Source organism: Eublepharis macularius, chromosome 6, assembly GCF_028583425.1.
Source record: "Eublepharis macularius isolate TG4126 chromosome 6, MPM_Emac_v1.0, whole genome shotgun sequence".
Classification (NCBI taxonomy): Eukaryota; Metazoa; Chordata; class Lepidosauria; order Squamata; family Eublepharidae; genus Eublepharis; species Eublepharis macularius.
In genome coordinates, this window is record NC_072795.1 from 141689260 (window position 1) to 141715152 (window position 25893).

The window sequence follows — 25893 nt, forward strand, 5'->3', positions numbered from 1 at the left end:
GACCTTTCCAGACCCAACCGTTCCAGCATGTTCAGAATGAGAGATGTGTTGGGAAACGATGCTCTGAGTTTAGCCCACCATTAGCCGGTCATCGAAATGGTTGCAAGCAGGAAGGCACGACCCTACATATGTGGTGGGAATGCCATTTCGTTCAGGAATTTTGGAGAGTGGTTCACAAAGAGATATTCAACACGATGGGTCTTTCGTTGCCATACTCCCCAGAATTTTTCCTATTGGATTTTTGGCCCAACTCTGTGTTAGATAGGAATACCAGATCTCTTGTTTCGATATTAGTTGCCTCTGCTCATCTGGTCATTGCTGGGAATTGGAAATCCCTCAAAGGCCCATTGATTAAAAAAATGGTATCAGAAAATCTGGGAGCAATATTTGGTGGGTAGGATTATGCATAATCCGTTTTTTGGGAACTTGCATATGACAGTCCCTTTATTTGAATACGATGAAATATGGAAACCAATTTTACATGTTTTAAATGCCAAAGAAGTAACTCCCCCAATGCAACAAAGTTTAAATGCTTGTTTATTGTAATTCTTGGGTTTTTAACAATTTGCCAAGAGTGGTTTTGATAATGTCTTTTATGGCTTAGTTTTAATCCCTTTCTTGTTTGTACTGTATGGTTTTATCATTTCTTGAATTAGATTTGGATTTAAAAAAAGAAAAAGAAAAAAAAAGAAATACGGGGAAATGGTACAACCCCTTTCTCTGAGATGGCTTACTACTACTGCCATGACCTTTGTGACGATACAAGCCCAAAGGGGGAAACGTGTATTGGAACTTTTTGGAGCCACAATGGAAATAAAGAAACTTTCAGAATTGAGTGTTTATTGAAATGTGAAAGTAGGCATCTGTTAAATCCACAGTAGGAAACCGAGCCTGAATCTTTAACAGGGATAAAACATCTCTTAAAGACAATATTCAAAACATTTTGAAAATTATGAACGTGTTTAAGGAAAAGAGCTCTAAAATGTGGCATGAGCCCCCTGACTTTTTGTCTGTAATAAAATAATGGGAAAAAACATGATCTGTGTAAGACGACGGAATGTGTTCTGTGGCTCCCTTTATTAGAAATGCTTCTACTGCTATGAAGAGAGAGGGAGGAGGCGGGTTGCACAGAGGTGGAATGTGTGGAGGGGTTGTCTTGAATTCCAAGCAACAGCCCTGGCTGATGATGGACAAAACCAAAGCCCCCTGAGTGACTGACTTCCAGGCCTGCAGAAGAGGGGAAAGACTATGCCTGAGGGAGGAAGCTGTAATCATCCTTGATCTTTTTCAATGCCTCGTCTGTAGTAGATGAAAACAAGTCAGAACCTTCAAAAGGGAGGTCTTCTACCCTTGTCCTATGGAGAGGGGCTAGTGCTGCGGTTCTGAGCCATGCGTGTTTACGAATTACTACGGCAGAGGCCATAGCTCTGGATGAGCCATCTCCAATATGCTTAGAGAACCTTAGAGTTTCTCCTTGGAGGATCTTAGCAAGCCTCTGTCATTAAGAATAAGGCTTCAGTGGTAATGGGCCATAATGGCTTCATAATTACCTATATGAAAGACTAATGCTGCAGAAGCATATACTTTTCTACCCAGTATGTCAAGTCTTCTCTTTCCTTTGTTGAGAAAGAAAAGAGAAAACACTTAGGAGAGCACTTAGATCAGCAGGAAAACATCTACTGGTGGTCCTTGGCCCTAGGGAGGCTCGACTGGCCTTAACCAGGGTCAGGGCGTTTTCAGTCCTGGCCCCAACCTGGTGGAACTCTCTGTGGGAGGATATTCGGGACCGCCAGGACCTTGTGTCCTTTTGGCGGGCCTGTAAGACAGAGATGTTCCGCCAGGCATTTGGTTGAGGCCAGTACTCAGATACACCCGCTGGCCTCCCTGCCTGTCTCCAATTAGTGGGGGGCTATATGAGTCATCCGCCCCAACTCACGTCTTCACCCCTTTCTTCCCCTTATGGTTGACAGGGAAGGGTGGACTGAATCCTGCCCTGGGATATTAGGAACATAGTGCAGAGTTTGTTTTTATGCTGCTAAATCTGGCTTTTATTATTATTCGATATACTGTTTTATTAATGTGTTTTTATCTGTATGTTGTACTCCGCCCTGAACCCGATTGCGGGGAGGCCAGACTAAAAATTAATTAATTAATTAATTCATTAATAATAATTCCACAGGATAGGGGCCACCACAGAGAAAGCCCATGTACGGGCTGCTGCTGACTTTACCTGTGTGCAGCCTGGCACCTGCAGGAAATCCTGTTCAGATGAGCAAGGCTGCCGTGGAGGAGCATAGGGAGGGAGGCGGTCCCGTAGGTATGCCAGACCAAAACCGTGAAGAACTTTGTATGTAATAATTAATACCGTGAACTGAGCACGGTAACTGATGAGTAGCCAATGGAGCGACTGCACGATGGGAGTGATGCTCCTGCTCCTGCTCGCTCCTGATAACAGTCGAGCTGCAGCATTTTGCACTAACTGGAGCCTCCTAGTTAACTTAGATGGGAGATCTATGTATAGAGCATTACAATAGTCAAGCCTTGCTGTTACCATAGCATGGATCCAAGTGGCCAGGTCAGCCATGTCAAGATATGAAGCCATCTTCCAGGCTAGAGTGAGGTTGCAGTAAGCATGTAGTAAGCTGCACTGGGGGGGAAAGCAGGTGATTATCTTGCGTCTCTAGGAGCTTTAGAATATCCGTGGAACTGCACAGAAGCCACGACAACAACAAAAATGCCTTTCCTGAGATAAAGTGGAATCTTCATGATGACAGACACAAAAGAAATTTGAATTGCCTGGGGAAGAGGAATGAGTTAGAAAAATAAAAGGCAGTGGCATCCTTTAGAGAGAAAAATGGAAACGTTATGGCTAAAAAAGATGGCTTTGTGAGATGCTGCTCCATGGAAGATGGGGGCTGGAAAGTACAGCTAGGAGATAAACTAGAATTAATTTTTGAATTTCAGATTTAGAGTCAACCTTTAGATCCATACCCCATAATATAAAAGGCAAGCCGAATTGGCGACGACTCACTTTTTATCCTCACACAGGTTCACCGCTGATGACTTTGGCCTCCAGGCTGCTGCAAAGCACCCGCTTGCCACCAGGAGCAGGACTGCCAAATCAATGGCCTAAGCACTCCTCCCCACGCCTCCTGTCAGCGCCCTCCCACTCTGGCCTCCAGGCCGCTGCAAAGCACCTGCTTGCTGCTGGGAGGGGGCCTGCCAAATCAGTTTTCTAGAACCCACTGTATTGGTTCACCCAACGGGCGCTGTTCCTAGTTAAAGAATATAAGGTGTGAGAAATAGGAAATACTTCCTACTTATATTTTTCCCTTTGCTCAGTTGCTGTACTTAGACATTTATTTGCTCAATTTTTTTTGTAATAAATGTATGTGAGTTAAGTGAAAGCTAAATTGTTTTTTCTGTTCAACTTATACAGCCTTGGTCAGTCTGCAGTCTACTCAAAAGCTTTTCTGCATCCAAGCTAACAAAGAAATTAGTACAAGGGGAAAAGAGAGAGCGGATGGATCTTAAAAGCCCCTCTCCCTTTCTCCCAGTGTCTTAAGCACCACAAATCTCTACTATTTCCAATTAGTAGGAGAGGCAAAGGAAGAAATTCCACCCCGCTGTTTTTGGTGGGGCAACTAGGCTGGGAAAGCAATGCTCCTCACTGAAGTCTGGTAACTTGGAAGCTTGACCAGTCTTATAAAATTATTTATTCAGGTAAAATGTGAAACCTGTATGAAGATATTTTGCAACTGTGGTTTACATCAGAATGCTGTGGATAGGGTGAATTAGCAGGACTGACATGCAGCAACACCAAAAGGGCAGCGCTCGATCAGCCGCTGTCACGCCATCAATCACACGGAGATGACTCGTATTGGGTCAGATCATGGGTCCATCAAGGTCAGTATTGTCTACTGTGACTGGCAGTTGCTCTCTGAGCACTCAGTCTTTCCCATCTCCTACTAACTAATTCTTCTTACCAGAGATGCCAAGGATCAAACTTGGTTCCTTCTGCATGCAAAACAGATGTTTTCCCGCTGAGAGCCACAATCCCTCTTCCTTGCACCAGGAAGACCGCTGAAGTACCTGCTGCACTCCCTGTTTTGTCACTCTATCACTGCATCAGGAGCTCTCTAGAAGCATCCTAAGTATCTTCCAGTACATATAAACTTCCAGTAATACTGCCAGTTAGATTTTTAAAAATCTAGTAATCGTTCGCTGTCATCCGTACGTAAGAGTTCCAAGCAATGGTATACTTGGTGTGTTTTAAGGGGAATAAAATACAAAGCATTTTCTACCTTTTGTACCCAGTACCTTTTGATTTGATAAACTAGACTGACGGTCTTGTCAAGTTGGCAAACATTCTGAATGTTCTATTTAATATGTACATATGCAACATGTCATTTTCATTTTATTGCCTAAACTAGACAAGCCCTTGACACAACATAAACTACTGAAAGGTTTAAGAATTCAGAGAGGAGCTATATCTAATTTGCCAGACTTTTTGTTTGTTTGTGTGTTTGTTTGCAAAAGAATACAGATGCTGCGTACGTGGCTCCTGTTTTTCTGCTTACAGGTGATGGCTTGTTGAAACCCCAGAAACCGGGAACATTTATTAATAACAGTAACTACAGTCGTATACTGCTCTTTCAGCTAGATTAGTGCCCCAATCAGAGTAGTGAACAAGGTCACGGTTATTCTTATCTCAACAATACAGCTGGGGAGCTGTGGCTGAGAGGAGTGGCTTGCCCAAGACCACCCACTGAGCTCACAGCAGCAGTGGGATTCAAACCAGTAGAGTGCTGAGTCACAGCCCAGCTGTTTAACCACTACACGACAGCAGTTCTGACGTCCTTTCTCCACAGACGCACCTTTTCATTGTGTTTAGCTCAAGGGGCTCCAGCAGGCCTGAACCCACAAGCACAGCTTTTTCTGAGAATTTTCATCACTTGCTACCTGGACAAAGCTAAGCTCAACTACAAGTACCAGAGATTTACTGTGCATCGGAATGGCACGTTTCTAACGATTCACACAGAAGTATGTTTACTAACCCTTTTGAGTCACACAATTTCATCGCCTCACAACGCACAGCTTAAGATATATTCCACTACTGTACAAGTTCTTCAGCCTCTGCTTGGAAGCATGTGCTGTACAGAAAACAGAATTCTATAGTGCTCCATCAGCCAAGAGGAAGGAATGTTGTTTTCAACATGACGAAAATTGGGAAGATGCTGCCACATACGAGCTCTAAGGTGCCTGAACCTCTTACCTATATAAGGTATCCAGTAGCCCGGCATTACCCTCTGGAATACTTCCAGCACGGAGTAATGGTTGCAGCGTCGGACTGAGATCTGGGAATCCCAGGTTTGAATCCTCCTGCTGCCATGGAAGTTTGCTGGCTAGCCTTGGGCCAGTCACACACTCTCAGCCTAACCTACCTCACAGGTTTGTTGTGAGCATAAAATGGCAGAAAGAAGAATAATGTAAGCAGCTTTGGGAAGCAATGACAGAGTAGAAATGCTGAAAATAAACAAATAAATAATAAGGAAATTGGGGGGGGGGATGATTGAAGAAGCCCAGGAGAGGAATCTGCACAACACAGAGGGGAAGTTTTAGGCACTGAAGCACAGAACCAGTCATTCCTGAAGCAACCAGTGGGTGGCAACGTACTGGAGAAGACACGCAAGAGGGAAGCCGCTTTGTGGAGCGTGTGAGCTGGGAGAGTGGTGCATCACTGAGTGGAGGCTTGGGAGGGGCAGTTGCTGGGCACCTAGCTGCCTCAGTGGGCCAAGTGGAGTGGTGCTTGCGGGTCAACAGGGCTGTTCTTCCACAGACGTCAAACTCCACTGAGTTTTAAAAGCTGCTTACATTTGGCGTAAGAGAGCTGCTGTTGACACAAAATAGGAAAGAGTCCAGTAGCACCTTTAAGATTAACCAACTTTACTGTAGCATAAGCTTTCGAGAACCACAGTTCTCTTCGTCAGATGCATGGAGGGTATGAAGAAACTGGTCATATATATATAGGTGGCGAGGGGAGGGGGGGAGAAGATGCAATCAGTAGCTTCTCATAATGGGATCAGTTTGCTTCTGGTAATGAAATCAGTTACTTCTAATAATGAGATAACCATTCATAGTCTCGATTCAATCCAAGTCTGACAATCAAATTTACATATGAATTCCAATTCAGCGGCTTCCTGTTGGATTCTGTTTTTGAAAGGTTTCTGTTGAACTACAGTGACCTTTAAGTCCTTGATGGAAAGTCCTGGTAGATTGAAGTGTTCTCCCACTGGTTTCTGGATGTTGACACACAAATCTAAAGAAACCTGGCTACAAGTACACACGCTTGTGCATGTAGAAGCTTCTGAGATTACAGCCAATGCTGTGGGTGGCAGTTTCACTACAGCTACAGAACACAAAGAATTCAAATGCAAGGCACTCACAGACAACATTGGGAAAAGCCCAGCTGTACCTGTTGTATTTCATTATTGGACTGCAGTCAATGCCTAGGTCAATTCACAAAATCCCACTAACACAAAGGCTGCAATATATTCCTTCCTCTAATGTTCTTATGAACCAGAATCAAACTTTTCTGTGTCGCAACATTTTACGTACATCTAAAACAGCTGAAATCAAGATATTAAAGTTTCATACCTGCAGAGAAATATCAAGATACTGAATCTTGAGAATCCAGTGAGTGGAATCCAACTACTAAGTAGCCTGCTACAGAATCAAGTCACAGCTGCCGCTCACTCAGTACTGCTTCCTCTTGATGGGCATGGGTTCAGTTTCCGGCTTTATTACCTTGCTACCTTGAAGCCTTGGTACCTGGGATTTATTAACTAGAGATGCCAAAGACTGTGGCCATATTCATGCACGGGTTCTACCACTCAAATATGGACACTTGCCTTCAGTTATCAACCAGTGTTACCAACTTCTGAATATTTGCCCTTGGCCATAATGCAACTATGGAATGACTAGTGAAGGCTCCAAAACAGAAATGAGAATGGGGGGGAAATGGCATTTGAACAAAAGGGCAACTGACAGAACTGAAGGGTACCACAAGGGACTAAATGGGAAACAAAACAAAAGGCCCTGCTAATAATAAACTATGCCTTCAACATTTATGGTTCTGCTAGTTTTATCACTTCTCCAACATTTCCATATCGCAACACAAATTTCTTTGCTTCTGTTATTTCCCAACTTTAGTAATGGATACTTCTGAAATAATGCAATTTGCATCATTGCTGTTTGTAATAAGATTTTAGGAGTCCATGAAATGAATTAGTAAGTTAATGTTGACCAACCAGCTTCTCCTTTACATTAATACATTAGAGAGAGCACCTTCTGCTGAAATTGGCACTATACCTGTTGAAGTTAATATCTGGATAGCTTGAATATTCCGATTTCATCTTGGCATTACGTCGTGGAAAAGTGCAGAAGAAGGCATTGGCGAGCAAACTAGCTGTCTGCTCTTGTGACATTGTGATGGAGTGGTTCATTTTTTGTTTCAGTAGAGGTATCGGCTGGCAAAAGGGCAGAAAGATGGATGTAATTAGTTTAGCAATTCCATTAAAAAAAAAACAAGGAACAGAAATTACATTTACTAATTCAGAGCAGAAGTAATTTACAACCCACAGGGTGGGTTGTTAAATCAGCAGTACCATTAAAGTCAAGAGCTGTTTATCCAAGATGATTGGGAAAGATTCTTGTTTGACAAACTGCAGATTTCTAATCAATAACACAAAGAATGGCAAACAAAGCATCACTATCTTGAACAAAATAAAAGTGTCTCTAGGAAGGACAGATGAAATATAAGCAACAGGGCAAGAAAAATGAAACATCAAGAGAATGCCAACAGCTGTATTTTGTAGCCTCGCAGTCATACAGATTAGAGAAAATGGGCAATTATGGCAATCACATCTTAAAAGCTGCAAAACAAGGATGCGCGACAACACACTAACGCTGTGAAAGAATAACTGAACAATTCCTGTCTTTAATTCTCTCAAATATGTTACAGCAATGACAAAAAAAGAACTTCAACAAACACCGCAAGAAGTTTCACTAAAAAAAAAACAAAACTATTTGTTATTTTATGGAGATCTTATAATTCCTGGTGTTAACTTCCTGCTTGTATTTGTATAAAGAATGTAATGAGCATGAACAACAACACTGGACACAAACCAAGATTATGCAATTACTTGAAAACTACTTTAGGGGATTTATAAGAAAATCAACATTTGAAATGTTCAGTCTTACTGAAAAATTTGTCCACAGATTTGACAACCTTTTTTTTATTTCATTCTTTCTAAATGATGAATTCCTGAAAATTCAAGAAGTCTCTCTGTCTTCCATTAAGAGTTCAACACAGATAGAACTTTTTATCTACCCATTTTTATCTCACCCCCTTTCCTATAAGGAGCTCAACAGGGGGTGGGGGTGGGGGCTCTTCCGTCTCTATTTTATCCTTGAAACAACTTGGATAGTGGGTCAAGTTGAGAGTGTACGTCTGGCCAGTCACCCAGTGAGCTGAGTGGGAAAGCGATCCTAGGTCCCTCAGCTCCTAATCCAACTCTAACGGCTACACCCCAATGGCTCCAGTTCTAACTCAAGTCTTTGTAGCCAAATGTCAGCTTTCAGAATACTATTTTCCAGAAATGCAGGTACACCCTTACTCCTTGGTCAAAATGCATCATCTACCCCAAACTGTTTCCACTGAATTGATGCTGAAATCTAGCATCTAGCTCACAGACTCGTCTCTGCTGTGCTGATGATACATTTCAACAAAAGATATGCGTAAAATGTATGTCCAAAAGAATGTGAAGACTTCAGTGGTGCAGATGGAAGGGGTGCAAAAGATCATGTCCTAAGATTATACAGCGCCTAGTAAGTCTTTTTTTTTTTTGAAATTTTTATTTAAAAGATAGGATATGACAACAGAAAGTGCATAATAAAGTTTATACAGGCAGCAGTTGAAATTAATCAAAGAAATCCCTCCATTTCCCCCAAAATTCAACTATTGGTGTATTATGTACATAAGTAGTTAATTTGGCCGTTAAGGCATATTCCTCCCGAGTTGAGTCTTTATCATCATGTTGTGATGTGATTTCCTCTTTGCAGCACCTGAGGAAGTGACCTCTGAACCATGAAAGCTCATGCTGGATTAAATGTTAGTCAATAGAAGTGCCAGTGGACTTCCGTCTTATAGGTCCAAGGCCCCGTTCAGATGTTCCAAAATTCTCCCTACAGAGGGATCCTATGGAGATACCCACAGAGAGGAAATAATGTTGGACAGACGGTGCTTCCCAATGGTCATCTGCGTGAGTGTGGCAGCTGAAAAGTGTGTTGTCACCCAGAAGCTACGCCAGTCATCCCAGTTACACCAGCTTTAAGGGCTGGTTCGTGTGTCCATAAATCCTCCAGAAGAAGCCCCTGGATGCAGGAGCCACAAGCATGTGAGCCACTGCAGCCGCTGACATGCGCGATTTCCCTTTGATCAGCAGAAGCAGCAGGGCTGAAAAATGTGTCACAGCCATTCAATGCAGTTGCACTGCCCTCTAAGGGTCAGACCACGCACTCCAAAAGCCTCCATAAAAACGTGTTAACAGGTGGCACATCTCTGCTGTGAGATCACTTGCACAGGAGACACCCTACATGCACAAATCACCACTGGGAAGAAGCACCAATTGATCCTGTGACAGCTTGTATGTCACTTCTTCCTCACAGCTGTCTTATTATATGTGGGCCACTTCCCATGGTGGATATTGGAGAGCGGAGCCCACAATCCATGGCCAGCCTTGACAAGTCTCCCATGAGTCAGGCAGGTGTGAAGTCTAGTCTTTGACGACAGGCTGAGCTTGGAGGTGACTGGCACACCAAAGTTAGCACAAAATCACAGACAGTTCTCTATCCCTTCCTCAGCCTGGGAGGAAGACGGGTGATGGTCGGTGTTGGGCTCTGGAGGTAAAGTGCATCATGTCATAAGAACATAAAAGCAGCTAAGCTGTATCAAACGAATGGCTAGTTGATTATCCTGTTTCACACTGCGGTCAAAGCCTCTCCTGTTATGGTGTTCTAGCACTTCTGATGGTTACTGCTTCTGAACATTTAACTTAGTCATCACAGCTAATAGCTGTGACCTTTTTGTCTTCCATGAATTTGTCTAATCCTCTGGAAACCAATCAGAACTAGTGGCCATGACTCCTAGCGAGCCACTCTGGTGTGAGTGCCAGCATGGTGTAGTGGTGTGAGTGTCCAACTAGGATCTGGGAGAGACAGGTTCGGATCCCCATTCTACCATGGAAACACACTCCAAATATGTGTTTATGCATACATGTTTTTATTGAATTGTTTTATATATTATTTTAAATGTTGTTTTAATGTTCACTGTCTTGAGGAACCTGTGGGTGGAAAGGCGGCGTACAGAAATGTTTTCAATAAAAAAATGAATAAATAAAATGCAGAAATGTTCTGCTTCAAGACTCTGAAAAGGGAGCAGAGTTGATAAGTGCAGGTTTGATAAAAACATAATTTTATAGAAAGATGATACAGAAGATTCTACATGATTCTTGTTGACAAGTTGGTAAAATGTGTGCATTCAATGCAACTGTTAGCTGGATTTGTAACTGGTTGGCAGATCGTACCCAAAGGGTGCTTGTAAATGACTTCTCACCCTCTTGGAGAGGGGTGACAAGTGGAGCGCCTCAGGGATCTGTCCTGGGCCCTACGGTGTTCAACATCTTTATAACGACTTGGATAAAGGAACAGAGGAGATGCTAATTAAATCTGCAAATCATACTAAATTGGAAGGGATAGCTAATACAGTAGAATCAAGATTCAGAAAACTGGGTTAAAACTAGCAAAATTAATTTCAACAGAGATAAAAATGAAGTTCTGTATTTAGGTAGGAAAAATCAAGTGCAATTTATAGGATGGGGGAGTTGCCTTGGCAGTAGTATGTGCGAAAAGGACCTAGGGGTCTTAGAAGACTACACACTGAACGTGAGTCAGCAGTGTGATGTGGTAGTTAAAAAGGCAAATGTAATTTTGGGCTGTATCAACAGAGGCATAGTGTCCAGATCACACAAAGTGATGGTGTCGCTCTACTCTGCTCTGGTTCAGTGTGCATGTTGTGCTACAGTTACATTTAACATTTCGCAGTCAGAAAGGCTGTAAAAAAACACACCCTGAAATATTCTATTTAAGTACTTTTTTCTGCAAAAAAGCCCAAAATTATGCATAATTCTTTCATACTCTAGTTCATTTTTAAAATTTCTGAATCGAAAAAAACTTTCAAAAAGCCCAGCTGCCATGATTAGAAATTGAACTTTATTTGCATAAACAATCCTTATGATTTTAATGGGATTTAATGTGGTCATATAATTAAAACCTGATTGTTAATGGCTTATGAAAATGTGTGTAACGGACAAACACTGCCATTATATTGCACTAAAATTCTACACGACTTGATAAATCAAGAAACAGCTTAAACACAATGGTTTGCCACTACAAAGAAAGATCTGAACAAAAAAATATCAGCTGAAAAATGTCAACGTTTCCTGGCTGGTCAGCCCATCCCCTACTGTTGATTTTGATATATAGCTGAAATCAAGGCTCAGAAATAGGACAGGGAGGTTTTAATGTCTTCTTGTATTGTTATGGATGCGCGATGCCCTGCGCATTCCCTGGGTCTGAGCTCAACAGGGCCTTGGCATTTAGACCCCAACCACTCATTACCACGTACCAAAAACCAATTTCCTGCAGGGAACATACTTGAGCTCTCTTTCTCTCACCTGGGTGCAGATGCTAGGCAGGCAGAGCGCGAGCTTCACCATATCGGGCAGAATTGACTGAAACAGATGTTGAGCTTCTGCATCTTCAAGTGCCTGGAGTGGGAACAAAATGGACACTTGAGGCTGGTATCCGGAATAAGGCCAAGAGAACTCAAGCTACCTGTACAGCAGCAAGCTTCCACAGAAGAAGAAGTGGCTTCGTAAGACACGCGTGCATTTCTCTTTAAACGAAAAGGTTGGTTTAGGAGTCAGAACACTGACGAATGCAGGTTCTAACGTTAGATTACGATTATGTCAACTTTCCTAACACAGATAAACAAATCAGAAGTGTATTTTCATTATTAGGAACTAAAAATAAATGCAGAGATTCTTGGAATCATTACAAGAGCCCTCTGACCACTCAAAAGCATTCTGAAGTTTTGTTTTTTAAATTACATGTGTGAGTTCTTTTTGAAGCTTAAATGTTTGCAAGGTGACCTACAAAAAGGAAAGAATGTATTATTAATAACTCTTCTGGACAGTGGGAGAATCCACAGGCGCTGCTGGCAGTCCCTTCAGCAGCCGTGGACAACGTTAAATAGTCTGCCACTCAACTGACCCACCTCTGTGTAGAACACAAATGAGACTCCCATATTGATTTAAACAATTTCTACCCCACCTTTCAAAAGAAATGTTTCCAAGGTGACTCAAAATTAGGGTTGCCGAGTGCCCGGTTATCACCCGGATAGTCCGGTATTTTCTTGGACTGTCTGAGGGAAAGTGAATGAAAATACGGGACCTATAAATGTTTGGTATTTTTGTGCTTGGATTGGAGCGGCTGGCCAAGACAGCCAGAGTGGCACCTGGGCATGCATGAACTGGTGGCAGTGCCAGCAGGCCCTCACTGAGGCGGGCAGGGGGGAGAAAGGGCTGGGCGAGGTGCATGGGGAGCCTGTTCTCTCCCACACAGTCCTGGCTATAGGGCTTGGAGAGGGACAGATGGAGAAAGGCATTACTACTACGACTACAACAACGATGACTACTATGGCAAACTGAGTACTTTCTCTCAGAAACACACAGACAAAGACTCTCTCAGGCTCCACCCAGTTTGCCTGACTTAACTAGAATGAACACTTTCTCCTAAGACGTGCATGCAAAGGGTAACTGATTAATGGAGGACCAGATGGAGGACCAGATCACTGCAGTTGCCAGGTCTTCCTTTTATTATCTTCGGCAGGCCAGGCACCTTGCCCCTTATTTGTCTCCCCATGACATGACTACAGTGGTCCAAGCAATGGTCACCTCTAGGTTGGATTACTGTAACGCGCTCTACGCTGGGCTTCCCATGGGCCTGATCCGGCGGTTACAGCTGGTACAGAATGCAGCAGCGCGGGTCATTGCTGGAGCACCGGTGTGGGAGCATATTACACCGGTGCTACGCCAGCTGCATTGGCTGCCAGTGGAGTACCGAATCAGGTTCAAGGTTTTGGTGTTAACCTACAAAGCCCTACGCGGACTGGGACCGACGTATCTGAGGGACCACCTCTCACCATATGAGCCCCGGAGGACTCTCCGCTCTGGCGGAAAACATCTTTTAAGTGTCCCTGGCCCTAGGGAGGCCCGCCTGGCGTCGACCAGGGCCAGGGCCTTTTCGGTCCTGGCCCCGGCCTGGTGGAATGCTCTGTCTTGCGAGACTAGGGCCCGGCAAGATTTGCTTGCATTTCGCCGGGCCTGTAAGACACAGCTATTCCGCCAGGCATATGGCTAACGCCGGGCAGTGCCCACTTCCCCCCCCATGAAGGGGGGGTTAAACTATCACCCCTATGCAAACACAGAGGCATGTATGAACCACTATGCAGCATGAATTGTTATATTTAATGTTTTTAAATGTTTTTAAATGTATTATTTAATGTTTTTTAATGTTTTTAAACATGTTTGTATTTGTTATCCGCCCTGAGCCTGCGAAAGCGGGGAGGGCGGAATATAAATGTAATAAATTAAATTAAATTAATTAAAATTAATCTTTCCCTCAGCAATGACTAAAAACTGCCGTTCACCCCACCTCGTAGGGTACAGCTACCGTCCAATTAAATTGTACTCCATTAACCCATCCTGCCCCCTTCTTTCCTCAGAGGCCGGCACTTAAACTCACACTAAAAAAAATGTAAAACCCCACAAGGAGAAATGAAATACTCAGACTTAATTATATGCCAAACATTACACCAGTGTTCTTCAAATATTGCCCAAAACTTCACAATGTGAGCTTGTCCTGCCACAGAATAGTCCTCCTGAAGTAGCAACATGAAAGATTGTTTTTAAAAGCAAGGTCTGCGTTTTAAGATGCAACATATAGCAAACACATCTAAATTAAATTCAAGAGAAGACATTTAACCTTCCGCGTCTAGCAGATTGGCAGCTCCTGATGGTTCTTGTCCTTTGGGTAGCACCTCCTGTCTTCTAAAACTGACACATGAATAGCGACTGCCACGCTTTGCTGACGACCACAAGCCCTATAGTCTTACTTATCTGGTGACAGATTATGGCACTGGACTTTGTCTCAGCTGTCAGCACTTCAACCCTTCCCTTAAGCGGCACTGGAAGTAAACGCGGCGCGAACACAAGGAGGCCTCCTTTTTGAAACCGAACTACCGTAACCCACAATTCTGGAGCTTCACTTGTACAGAAAAATGAGTAGGAAACATACCTGCTCCCACTTATGTAATGCACGTCTGTTAATTTATGTGACTCCCATTTATGTAATGCACTTCTGTTAATTTATGTGATACACATCCAGTATTTGCCAGCTCAAAAGTAAAATATCCTTCCCTTCATTTTCTCATGATAAACTAGCACATTCTTGGGCAAGGGAGCACGTGCATTTTGCGAGTAAAACCCAAAAAGCAACTAGGATGTACTTCTTTTAGCAATCAGGACCCAGAGGCTCTTCTTGCAGTGTTTTGGCAGCAGAAATATATGCTCACCAACCACTTCTAAGGGCCTGCATCTGAATCAAGTTTATATGGATTACATACCCATCATATTCTTATACGTCAGTATGATGGAAGTGGCGCTCTGACTGTAAGGGAGGGGAGAACAACTGGGAAAAGGGCCTTCCAGGGGAAATGACGGCTCTCTGTGGATGTTGCAGAGAGATACATAACCTTTCTTAACACTCCCCGTCCGCTGTCACCTTGGAATGTCCATCATCCCAACAAGGCTGTCATCAGGGACACCCTAGGAAACCCCTTTTGGACTGCAAAACGTCCCTGAAGGTAGTGCCGCTAAGGAGAAATATCCTGAAACAGAACATTTTATCTATAATCCTATGCTATGATTATACCGGCAGTGCAACAAACTCCAAAACAGGAGGCTGATCGTATTACATCTGTGAGGCCGAGGAATTACAAAATGTGGATCGGCCCAGTGTTAACAACAACAACAACAACAACAACAACAACAAGCTGCCGGCATGAGCGATCACATCCGCCCGCAATACAAACTACAGGCTTGGACCAAAAGTGCTTCCGCAAGTAGAAAAGGGGGGTAGGGTCCCTAATTTCTGAGATTCCTCAGCCCACCAGCCACGTACTTCATTATGTCCCATACAATTCTTGAGGGGCCCCTGGCGTTTCAATGGGGGAGGGGGATGTAGCAGGAAACGGGAGGCAGGAAAGCCCCTTTCCATAACCTGAGTTGTTTTGGTGCTGCCTTGGACCAAACCCATGATATCCAATGGGAATTAGCATAGGTACAGTGGCTTAGTTTTAAATAATTAACTGAATGTTTCGATTTAATCACTTCATATATAATTTCATATATTAATTAAGAAAAATCTTTAAGCATAGCCTGAATGTGCAAAGCAATTTTTAAAACCAGTTTTTTAAAAAAAATTAAATTCATTGGTGAGCCAGAAATGACTGCTGCTTTCCATTTAGTGTATACCAAAGTTTTTGCTTTGCAATGTAATTTATTTAATAAAATGTATCCCTGCCTTTCTGCCCTCATAAGGGCCAGAAAGGCTGCTAACAAATTATAAACGTATGTAATAAAATCACATCTTAAAAAGTCATAAAAACCAACAAAAACACATTAAGACAACTAAAACCAGAGTTGAATTACACATACAAGAATCTAAAAACAACAAATAAAACATTGGGCAGGAAGGAGGGATATAGGAAACAGTTCTTTATTTTCTATACATTGCTGCCAATTGTTACCAAAGACCCAGCCTCAGAATTCAACCTCTGAAAAGAAGAATTTACATTCATTCATTCTTCTGTGACTTTTAAAAATCTGTAGGATATAAGGACGGTCCCCATTACTTCTTCTTGCTGTGTATGAAAAAATTGCTCATTTTTTTTTTTTTAAAAACTATTTTTACTATGCTTTATCCATCTTCTATAAACACTGCACTGGTTGGCAACTAGGCTTGAAATAAAGCAGTACAATGGCATAAAACCCAGGACTATATCTATCTTGCCACCTAAAAGGTGACAGAATATTGACAGATCCCATCTTTTAAAACTCTCATTTTAAAACAGATTTTATTTCTCAGGAAAGAGACCTTGTTTACACAATACCATTTGCCACCTGCCAAAGAAATTACTTGGGAGTGTTTTATCAAGGTTAGCCCATGAACAATTGCTCACGTAAAACAGAGTTTGAGTTCTGATCCTCAAAGCCTGCATCAGCAAGTGCCTAGCTTACTCGTACGGGCGTTAGCCCAGACATCTGGCTCAAGGACTGGGTTGTCCAGAGGATATTGAGGGCTCCACAATGTATACCACATAGCTGGGATCTGTTGGTCAAATGGATTTGACTTGCAGATTCACAAAACAAACACCTGTGCTGCAGCAAGAAAAAGTCTGCTCAACGCCACTGTAAGTAATGACTGCTTGATACAATCACTTGATCTTCCCAAAATGCAAACACTGGGTACGCTTGACAGCTCTAGGAAAATCACGCAAGAGAACCACGAGGTGAAATGATGCTGGAGAGTTTCTAAATCTAATGCTGACAGACCATCAAACCAAACAAACTAAACACATGACACAAAACACTGGATCGCTCTATCCATCATAAAAAGACGACAGGATAATCAAGTTGCAGAAGGGATAACAGCACGTAAAAACAGCTTCACTCCCTCTGCTTCTTTTCCCTCCCCATTTTAAACCAGAGGATGCTGATAGATTAAACCACAGCCTCCCTGAACAAAATCAACATCGGCCGTACAACAGATGAAAATCCCCCACCTTTTCTGGTTTTTAAGGATACAATAGAGCTTTCTTCATAAGAGACCGTTTACTTAGGGGTTTTTTAAAGTCAATAAAACAGTGGAGTGGAATCGTTCTTACATATCACAGTTTGAAATGGAAATTCAGTTCAGAAAAGAATTCCCATCTTTTAAAAAAAATGCTCGCTGCCTGATGAATTTAAAATGAGTTGCTGGTATATCTCAATCTGAGGACTGAATACAGGGTTATTGCTGTGGTAGCACAGTGCTATGCCTTGGCAGCATAGAGACGCTTTCAAAGGATATTATGAAACATATGTTTATTAAACCACGGAGCAAAAAGAAATCCGGGCTGACTTCCCACACACACACCCTTCACAACAACATTCAAGATCATTAAGGTTCGGCATCGCTAATGTGCTTCTGGAAAAGAAGAATGTGGTGGATAAGGGGCCTTTAAACAATTTGTGAAATTCAGCTGGAAGCCCTCTTGTGTATTAGAGGGCCCTTTAACCTTCTTCACCCTGCTGATTGCTGGCCATATAGATCAGGGGTGTAATAGCCACTTGCCTGTGAGAAGAAAGACTTTCTTCCAGTTAACCAAGGAAATAGGCTACTGTAAAAAACAAATTAAAGAGGTAATTATTTTATTTCCTTTCATGCTATCAGTTTGCCACAAATGACTTAGCACAGGTATGAATGGAACGGAAGGTGTGTAAAAGATTCAGACAATAATTTCTCTGGACTTACTTTTAAGATGGATATAGACAGAGTAACGGCACATCCTAATATTAATGGAAGATGGTAGCTTCAGAATACCGTAACGGCAAGAATGGAAACTTACTATAGCCCTGCCTACCAGGTCCAATCCTGACCATATTAAATGGCAGCATGATGCTGTGGCTATAGGCTGGTGCTGAAAAGTTCAAATACAAAATATATACACACCCGTGTGGGAAAGGGGCAGCGCTCTCAAAGAACACGATATGCAGAAATCTCTGGGCAAACAGACAGGAAGAATTACTCATGGCATCAGTTGCTATTAGGGGTGTGCACCGCCAGAAAATGTGGGGGGGGGAGGAATCCAGAATTACGATTTAGCTCACTTCAGTATGCTCCATAAAGATTCGGAGCATACTGAAGTGAGGGGGAGCAAACCCCACCCCCACCCCCAGGCAACCCCACCCACCTACCCCACTTACCTGGCCGGAACAGAGAGGAGAGGCCAATCAGCTGGGTGGCAGGGAAGCATGGAGCTGGCTCCTGTGGGGCACGTGCCGCCGCCGCCTCTGCTGAAGTGGCCAGCTGGGCGACGGGGAAGCACAGAGCCAGCTCCTCCGGCCCTTCCTGCCCCTCAAATGGCCACCGTGGCAGCCATTTAAGGGACAGGAAGAGCCTTCTCTACCTCCTCCACTGCTGCACGGCCCTGCAGGGCAGCAGGAAGGACTGGAGCCACCACTGCCGTGCCGCCCCCTCCACCACCACAGCAGCAGGGCCAAGGTAAGTGGGGTGGATAGGGGGCTGGGGCTGGGGTGTTCAAAGGGCCCTGCCGCTTGCAAGCAGCAGGAAAGGAGCCCTTTAGACTTCAGCTGGCAGGTGGGGGGGGGATTTGCCCCCACCTGCCAGCTGAAGTTTAAAGGGACCTGCCACTTGCAAGAGGCAGGAAAAGGGCCCTTTAAACTCAAGCCCCGAAGGAAGCCGAATGCTTCGGGGAAGCTTTGATTCAAGATTTCCGAATCAGGGCCAGCATGCTGGCTCCAATTCAGGAATCCCAAATCTTTACAGATTGGGTCCGATTTGGGTATTTTATCTGAATTGGAAACCTGAAGCGCACACCCCTACTTGCTATTCATGCTTCATAAAACATTTGTCTGTCTCCTTCAATTGTTGTCTTCCACCATCACATGAGGAATTTTTGGTTCTAACTGGCATACCTGTTATTGGCCTCCTCCTTGGTTTTTGGTGCAATTTTTAATGCTTTTACTGAATTATTGTACATAATATACAATACATATATTTTTCAAATGTTTTTACATCAACATTTCTAGTGTTTATGTTCACCAGTGTTTTAAATAACTAAATAAAATTTTTGCTGGGTGTGGCCACAGTAAATTTTAAGCTCCTTTCAACTCAACAGCAATTTGGCCTTTGACTTCTGCACAATTCAACAGCACTGAGGGCATTTTGAGCAGGGGACAATTGGCCATGAAGGCCATCAGGAAAGGTCCAAATGGCCTGCCCCCTGGGCAAAGTGAGGAGAGGGGTGTGAGCTGCCTCCATCACCAAAAGCTGCCACATGGGGCAGGCATGAGCCAGTGGCCTTGCTCTTCCTCCCTTCCCCTGGTTAGGCAGGTGGGGCTGGGGCAGGCCCTTCCCCAGGGTTGATTTTGCCTCCCAGTCCCCTCCTGATTTTGAGGTCTGGGGAACATGAGAATTAACTCACTCTGGGAAAATCGGAGGGATAAAACGTACATGAAGAGATGTTTAAAATTCTGGGATTTAATTAAGGTGCCATATGAAATAATCTGAACACTCGAAAAGCACTATATAAATGGTTATATAGAGAATTTCATATGTAACCTTCTGTGTGCACTGCTTGCTGACAAAGGCTTATTTTTTATTTGCACTCTTTCCGCTTATGACTGCCTGGAATACAAGACCGGCTCCACCAAGACTACTGTGGCTTGCATTCTCCTACAGAAGCAGAGAGAATCTCTTTTCCATTTGATTTCAGAATATTCTACGCAGAAAACTATCGACTAGTGCAAAAGAGTTCTGAGCAAACCTCTTAAGGACAGCACCCAAAGGCTTGGGGAGGGCACACTTTCTTGGAGTCAGGATTGAGCTGCAAGTCCATTGGCATACAATGCATTTATGGCTTTTCAGAAATTAAGAAACAAATGGTCATGATTCATGGGGTTGTGCTGGTGTAGAGGCCTGTCCTGCACTCTGCAAGGTTTACCTAATCAGGTTTCTTGAAGGAAGCGCGGCTGGCCGGGCAGGTGAGGCTTGGGAACAGGGAGCAGCAGGGATCTTGGAGATGCAACACGGGGCTTGCAACAGTGGATTGGTTGACCCAGCAACACAGCCCTCTCAAGTCTCAGCCTGAAGAGGCTGACAGCTAGTCAGGCTCAGTTGCATTTGCTGGCAGACGTTGGATCTCAGGAGGCTGCATTGTGCTCTGGCCAGGATCCTGCGAGGAAGTAGCATTCAGGGCTTTGTTCTAAGTCTGCAAGGAAGTGGTGTGCTGCCAGCTTTGTCTTTCGCCTCCTTTGCGCACCCTCTGCCTGGGCCTTTCACCAGGGGCCTTCTAGCAATCTCTGGGGCAGGTGGCAAGAACTCACCTGCAGGCTCTAGCGGGGTGGGCTTTGGTGCTGTTGGGGCATGATCACTCGGTGCCTCTGCAGCATAATGTCTGCCCGCCCCCCGCCCCAATCCTCTTGGTTCTCTGGCCCAGGTTCCTCAGGCTCATCCTCCAGGTCAGAGTCACTGGGCTGGTCAGAGGGGGGGGGGTCCTGACAAGGCCCAAGTTACCAGTTTGTACGAGGCCCAGAGAAATTATACTTGAGTCCAACCGCAGGGAGAGCAAGATCCCCTAACCTCCATCTGTATGAATTTTTTTGGCCTACTGACCATCAAGCCACTGCTGTCCCTTCTTAAACAGTGGCCACATGTGCTACAAAAATTGCAGGTCAGTCTGTTTCACCCCCTCCGCAAGACTCTCAGGGGCCTTAAAGACTAACAGATTTACTGTGGTGTGAGATTTGTGGACTACAGCACGATGGAACTGCGTGAACGCTAGAATGGTCAGTCATGCAGTGGGTTCATGTGACTCCAAATCCACCCGTTTCCTTGTGATTTTGTGTCTGCAACCAGGACAAGAATGAATGATACCTGGGATCTGGTGCCTCTGCCCTCCTCCACTATTTAAACCTTTAAGTTTTAAATTGTTCCTTTCTATGTAGCTGGATGACTGCTATGTACAATTCTGAGCACCTCTCCTATTTTAAGATAACATGTTATGAACTAATGAACCAAATGAACCAATATTCCAATTCAGTTTTCTAATATTTTAAGATAATGTTTTTGATGCCCAGATCCAGATACCCCAGGTGAGCCTGATCTTGTTAGATCTCAGAAGCTAAGCAGAGTCGGCCTTGGTTAGTAATTGGATGGGAGACCTCCAAAGACGACCAGTTTTGCAGAGGCAGGTGATGGCAAACCACCTCTGTTAGTCTCTTGCCACGAAAACCCCACCAGGGGTCGCCATAAGTCAGCTATGACTTGAGGGTACTCTCCACCACCAATGTTTTTGATAAAACTACTAATGCAAGCCAAGTACATCCCCCAAGAGATGGTTGAAGTTACGTTTTTATTCTTTTAAGTTGTTAAAATAAATGGCCAGAACCACAGGAAGTGGACAGAAATAACAGTAAACTCTTCCATCCCATCATTCCCAGTCATTATGTGAAATTAATCCAGTAGGAAAGCATGTACAGCTGTCAAGTACATCCCGTATCTTAGGATGGTTTCCTGATTAAAAAGCACAAGAAAGTACAAAGAAATCTCCAGAGACAGTAGGGGGGAAATTACACTGGATTATGCCGAGAAGACTTATTTCAGGGTGGGGAGGAACAGGAACATTTGACATTTATCAAAACCATAAACTGACATTTGGGGAAGAAAGGAGACAGCGTACAAGAGAGAGGTTAATTTAGTTTTCTCCAACTTTTTTCCCTGAGAGCTAAAATACGTCTCCTGCCAATCCAAGAGCTGCGCTGATCTCTCAGGTGAATCCTACTTGACAACACTTCATTTTAATGATTTCCATAATTTTACATAAAGTTCAAATGTTTTATGAGAATTGGCAATGATAACTTTGCCTTTATTTTGTGGGATTTAAAACATAAATTTCCATTTTCATACAGAACATGAAACACACCTCACCAGCTCCTCCCAGCCTAGACGCTTCTCCAAATAAGCGCCTCAAGCTTGCTGCAGGAGGTAGGAATGACAGAACTCCTCCACCAAACCCCGCTTCACCGCAATTCGCTATACAGACCATTTCTGCTCAGAAGGTTAGATGTCAGAGCCTTCTTGCCAAGCAAGCCTGACATTTATGTCAAAACGGAGAGAGGCCAATGAACACTTTTAAGGCTCATCTTTTTTAGCATCTAGGCCAGGGCTTTTTTTCTGGGGAAAGAGGTGGTGGAACTCAGTGGGTTGCCCTCGGAGAAAACGGTCACATGGCTGGTGGCCCCGCCCCCTGATCTCCAGACAGAGGGGAGTGAGATTGCCCTCCGCGCCGCTGAGCAGCGCGGAGGGCAGTCTAAACTCCCCTCTGTCTGGAGATCAGGGGGCGGGGCCACCGGCCATGTGACCAGGACTCCGTTCCACCGCGTTCCCCCTGAAAAAAAGCCCTGATCTGGGCAGTTAACTCCCTAACCTCTCTAGGATCATCAAGATGCTAATGGGAAAGTATGCACAATACAAAGAAGAGGCCACTAGGTCCATCCCATTTAGGCCACCTGTTGAACCGCAAGAGAGCACTGGGTGGGGCAGGCCTTTTCACCAGTCTACCTGACCCAGCCATAGCCCTCCATCCGCTTTTAACCACTTTGCAAAGGAGACAGAGTCCACAAGAAACCTCGCACTGGTCTGTTTGCTACCCTTGGATTTCTGCTTTGTAAAATTAAGGTAAGACACACATCATAAGCTTAAGATTTGTTTAAAGGGGGAAAATCTATTGCTTGGATTTGTTCATGTTTGCAGTAACTCCCTGCATGCTTCATGTCCGTATTGTGCCTCCACTTCCAAGGTGAATGGGTCCAAGTCCGTTCCACTCCCTTCTACATTCTTTGCATGCTCCCACGTTGCCTACTGCAGCACAGACATGGAAGTGCAGCAAGCAGGCTAGGAAAAGTCAAATAATCCCACTGTCCACACTCGAGCCGGATACTTGTCTTGGTTATGTCGGATGCAGGGTTGCAAACATGCAATGAAAAGCTTAGAGACTCTGACCTAGGGGGTGGATGTTTGCTTCAGCATAATGTGTACATTCCCCCAAGAGGTTTAGACTTGCAGTCCGGGGGGGTGCCTTTGGGACGCTCCAATCACCACGTCTGAATCATTGATCTCTCATCATTCAATCTCCCACATTATTTTATGGGGGACTTTAATGCACAAATAGGAGCAGGGGTCTGAATAGAGCTGGTCTGAATGCACATATAGCAGCGCACACCCGTTTTTTGGACTGCTCAACGAAGGATGTGGCAGTAAATAAGTTTGGTTTAACATTTTTGGAACTGCTCTCTTTGACAAACTTACACATCCTCCATGGTACCAGTTTTGATATATCCGGTGGGACTTTTACTTTCCTGTGCACCTGCAGGGCCAGCACAATAGATTATATTGCTGCCTCCCCTACTGTGGTCAATTCTGTGGACAAGTTTGAAGTTGTTGTCTGTGACCACTGCCCGCAGCACTGGATTCTTAAGATCAATCCAAACGCATTCTTGAACTCCACCCTAGGTCACACAGAGGGTTCTACAACTTACATTAGGAGTCAAAGCCGGTCGGAAAAACTTTTGAATGTCCCGTCTCAAACCTTCAGGAGCCCAGAGACGAGCTCACTGCAATCAACACTTCTTCAGCCCATTACTGACGCTATAAAGATCTTTATAAAAACTTTTTTTAAAAAAAAGCATAAGCAGCAGAAGAACTGCAGTGAGAACAACGGTGGCTTATCATTAGTATAACAGCAGGTTGTGTTATTTTTCACCAGCAAAATTTAGATAAGGCAGAGGGCAGGACCAGCAAGAGTGTGCTATTCAGTCACAAGCAATTTAGGCTTCAATTGCACTTGCTACTGTGAACTTTTTCGTATCAGTTTTAATTTGGCTACACCCAACCCAACGTAAGAAATCTCAACACTGAGCCTGCACTTCATTTTTGTTTGAGTTTTAAAATGCTTATCTCGGACATTTGACACAGTTCACATGCAAAGTAAGATCTAAAGAAGTTTTTGTTCAATAACATTTTTTTCGCTTATCTAGACAAGGGGGGGAGAAGAGAGATCTCTATTCTACATTGGAAAGGCAATATTCCTTTATATCTGTTTTTTTTTAAAGTATGACCTAGTATTTTTGAAAGCATATGGACTAAAACGAAATGCGGCACAGAACAACTGGATAACATTTCTTGTGCCTTAGGTCATTCTGTTTCAAGCTTAAAAGCCTAGGTTTATAGCACTGACCTCTCCTACAGCACAGCCTAATTCTGTCCAGACAATTATAAAAATGATTTATCAAAGAACCAGACACCAGTACATTACCATTGCCATTTATTCTGGCTTTATTCATTAAAGCAAGCATTTCGTGCAAGCTATATATATAGAATTCATATCCGTCATGACCTACCACCTATACATGGGATTGCAAAGCCTATGGAGGCCTTCTGTCTTGCCTTTCACTTGACATACAGCCCCTGGTTCTTGTAGGTGCTCTACAAGAAATAACTGTTGAGGCAAAACTGAACTGCTTTTTAAAATTTACAGGAGTATTTGTGAGAAATATGCTCTCACCAATTTAAAAAGGCACCTGTCCACTTGGATCAAGATGGGTAGCCGTGTTTGTCTATAGCAGTAGAAAAGAGCAAGAATCCAGTAGCATCTATAAGACTAACAACATTTGTGGTTGGATATGAGCTTTTGTGAGCCACAGCTTACTTCTTCAGATACAGCCTATTCACTTGTTACTCAGCTCCCAGGATTTACTGGAAACAAGACTGTGAACAGGACTCTTGATTCCTCAAGAGTTCCCCCCCCCTCTCCAATCCATGTAATGATTATCGCAGGTGGTGAGATCTTCTCTACTAGAAAACTGGGTTCTATCCTGGAGGATCAGGGAGAATTGCTAAGCACAGAAACTCCTGGTTTTATGATTTATTTGATTTATACCCCGCCCTCCCCACAAATGGGCTCAGGGTGGCTAACAACATTCATAAAACACAGTGAATTAATCACAAAACCATAAAATCAATAATAATCTTTAAAAAGTCATTAAAACAGTCTAGGCACAGGCTATTTAAATAAATATCTGGGAGTCTGTATATGGGCATAGTAGATGGTCGAGGGCAGCCATTTTCAGGAGGGAGTAATAACAACAACATTTGATTTATATACCACCCTTCAGGATGACTTAATACCCACCCACTCAGAGTGGTTTACAAAGTATGATATTACTATCCCCACAATAACAATCACCCTGTGGGGTGAGTGGGGCTGAGTGACCCAAGGTCACCCAGCTGGCTTCAAGCGGAGGAATGGGGAATCAAACCCGGTTCTCCAGATTAGAATCTTGTGCTCTTAACCACTACACCAAACCTGAGGCCTATTCCCTACCTCCTTTGTGGGTGGTGGTGGAGAGTGCCCTCCATAGCTGACTTTTGGCAACCCCTGGTGGGGCAAGAGACTGACAGAGGTGGTTTGCCATTGCCTGCCTCTGCAGCCCTGGTCTTCCTTGGAGGTCTCCCATCCAATTACTAACCAAGGCCGACCCGGCTTAGCTCCCGAGATCTGACAAAATCAGGCTCACCTGGACTATCCAGGTCAGGGTTTTTCATGGGTAGGTTTATTTATTTGAAAACAAGATTGTTGAAATGGGATAGTGGTCCAAAGTAATGAACAACAAAACAAGGGGGCTGCACCAGTCCCCAAGACAAAAGAAAGCAAAGACAAATGCCTATAGTACAGTGGTGGGAAAGTGAAGATTTACTGATGGAATACTAAAAAGCTGCTACAACGTTTCACTGTCGCTTCAAGCCCCACAGCTTTCTCAGGGGGTCACCATTTTCCCTACAGCTGCTGAAATCACAGAAAAATCTGTT

General features: G+C 43.8%; 1 protein-coding gene across 1 annotated transcript in view; it reads right to left on the reverse strand.

The window, feature by feature from the left end:
* Positions 1-25893, reverse strand: part of PARG (poly(ADP-ribose) glycohydrolase) — a 122364-nt gene that overhangs the window by 62526 nt on the left and 33945 nt on the right. Inside the window, exons 8-9 of the mRNA XM_054982599.1 lie at positions 11796-11888; positions 7372-7529 (exon numbers count right to left, since the gene is read on the reverse strand). Of these exons, the coding sequence (XP_054838574.1) occupies positions 7372-7529; positions 11796-11888 (251 nt within the window). The remainder of the gene's footprint in view (positions 1-7371; positions 7530-11795; positions 11889-25893) is intronic.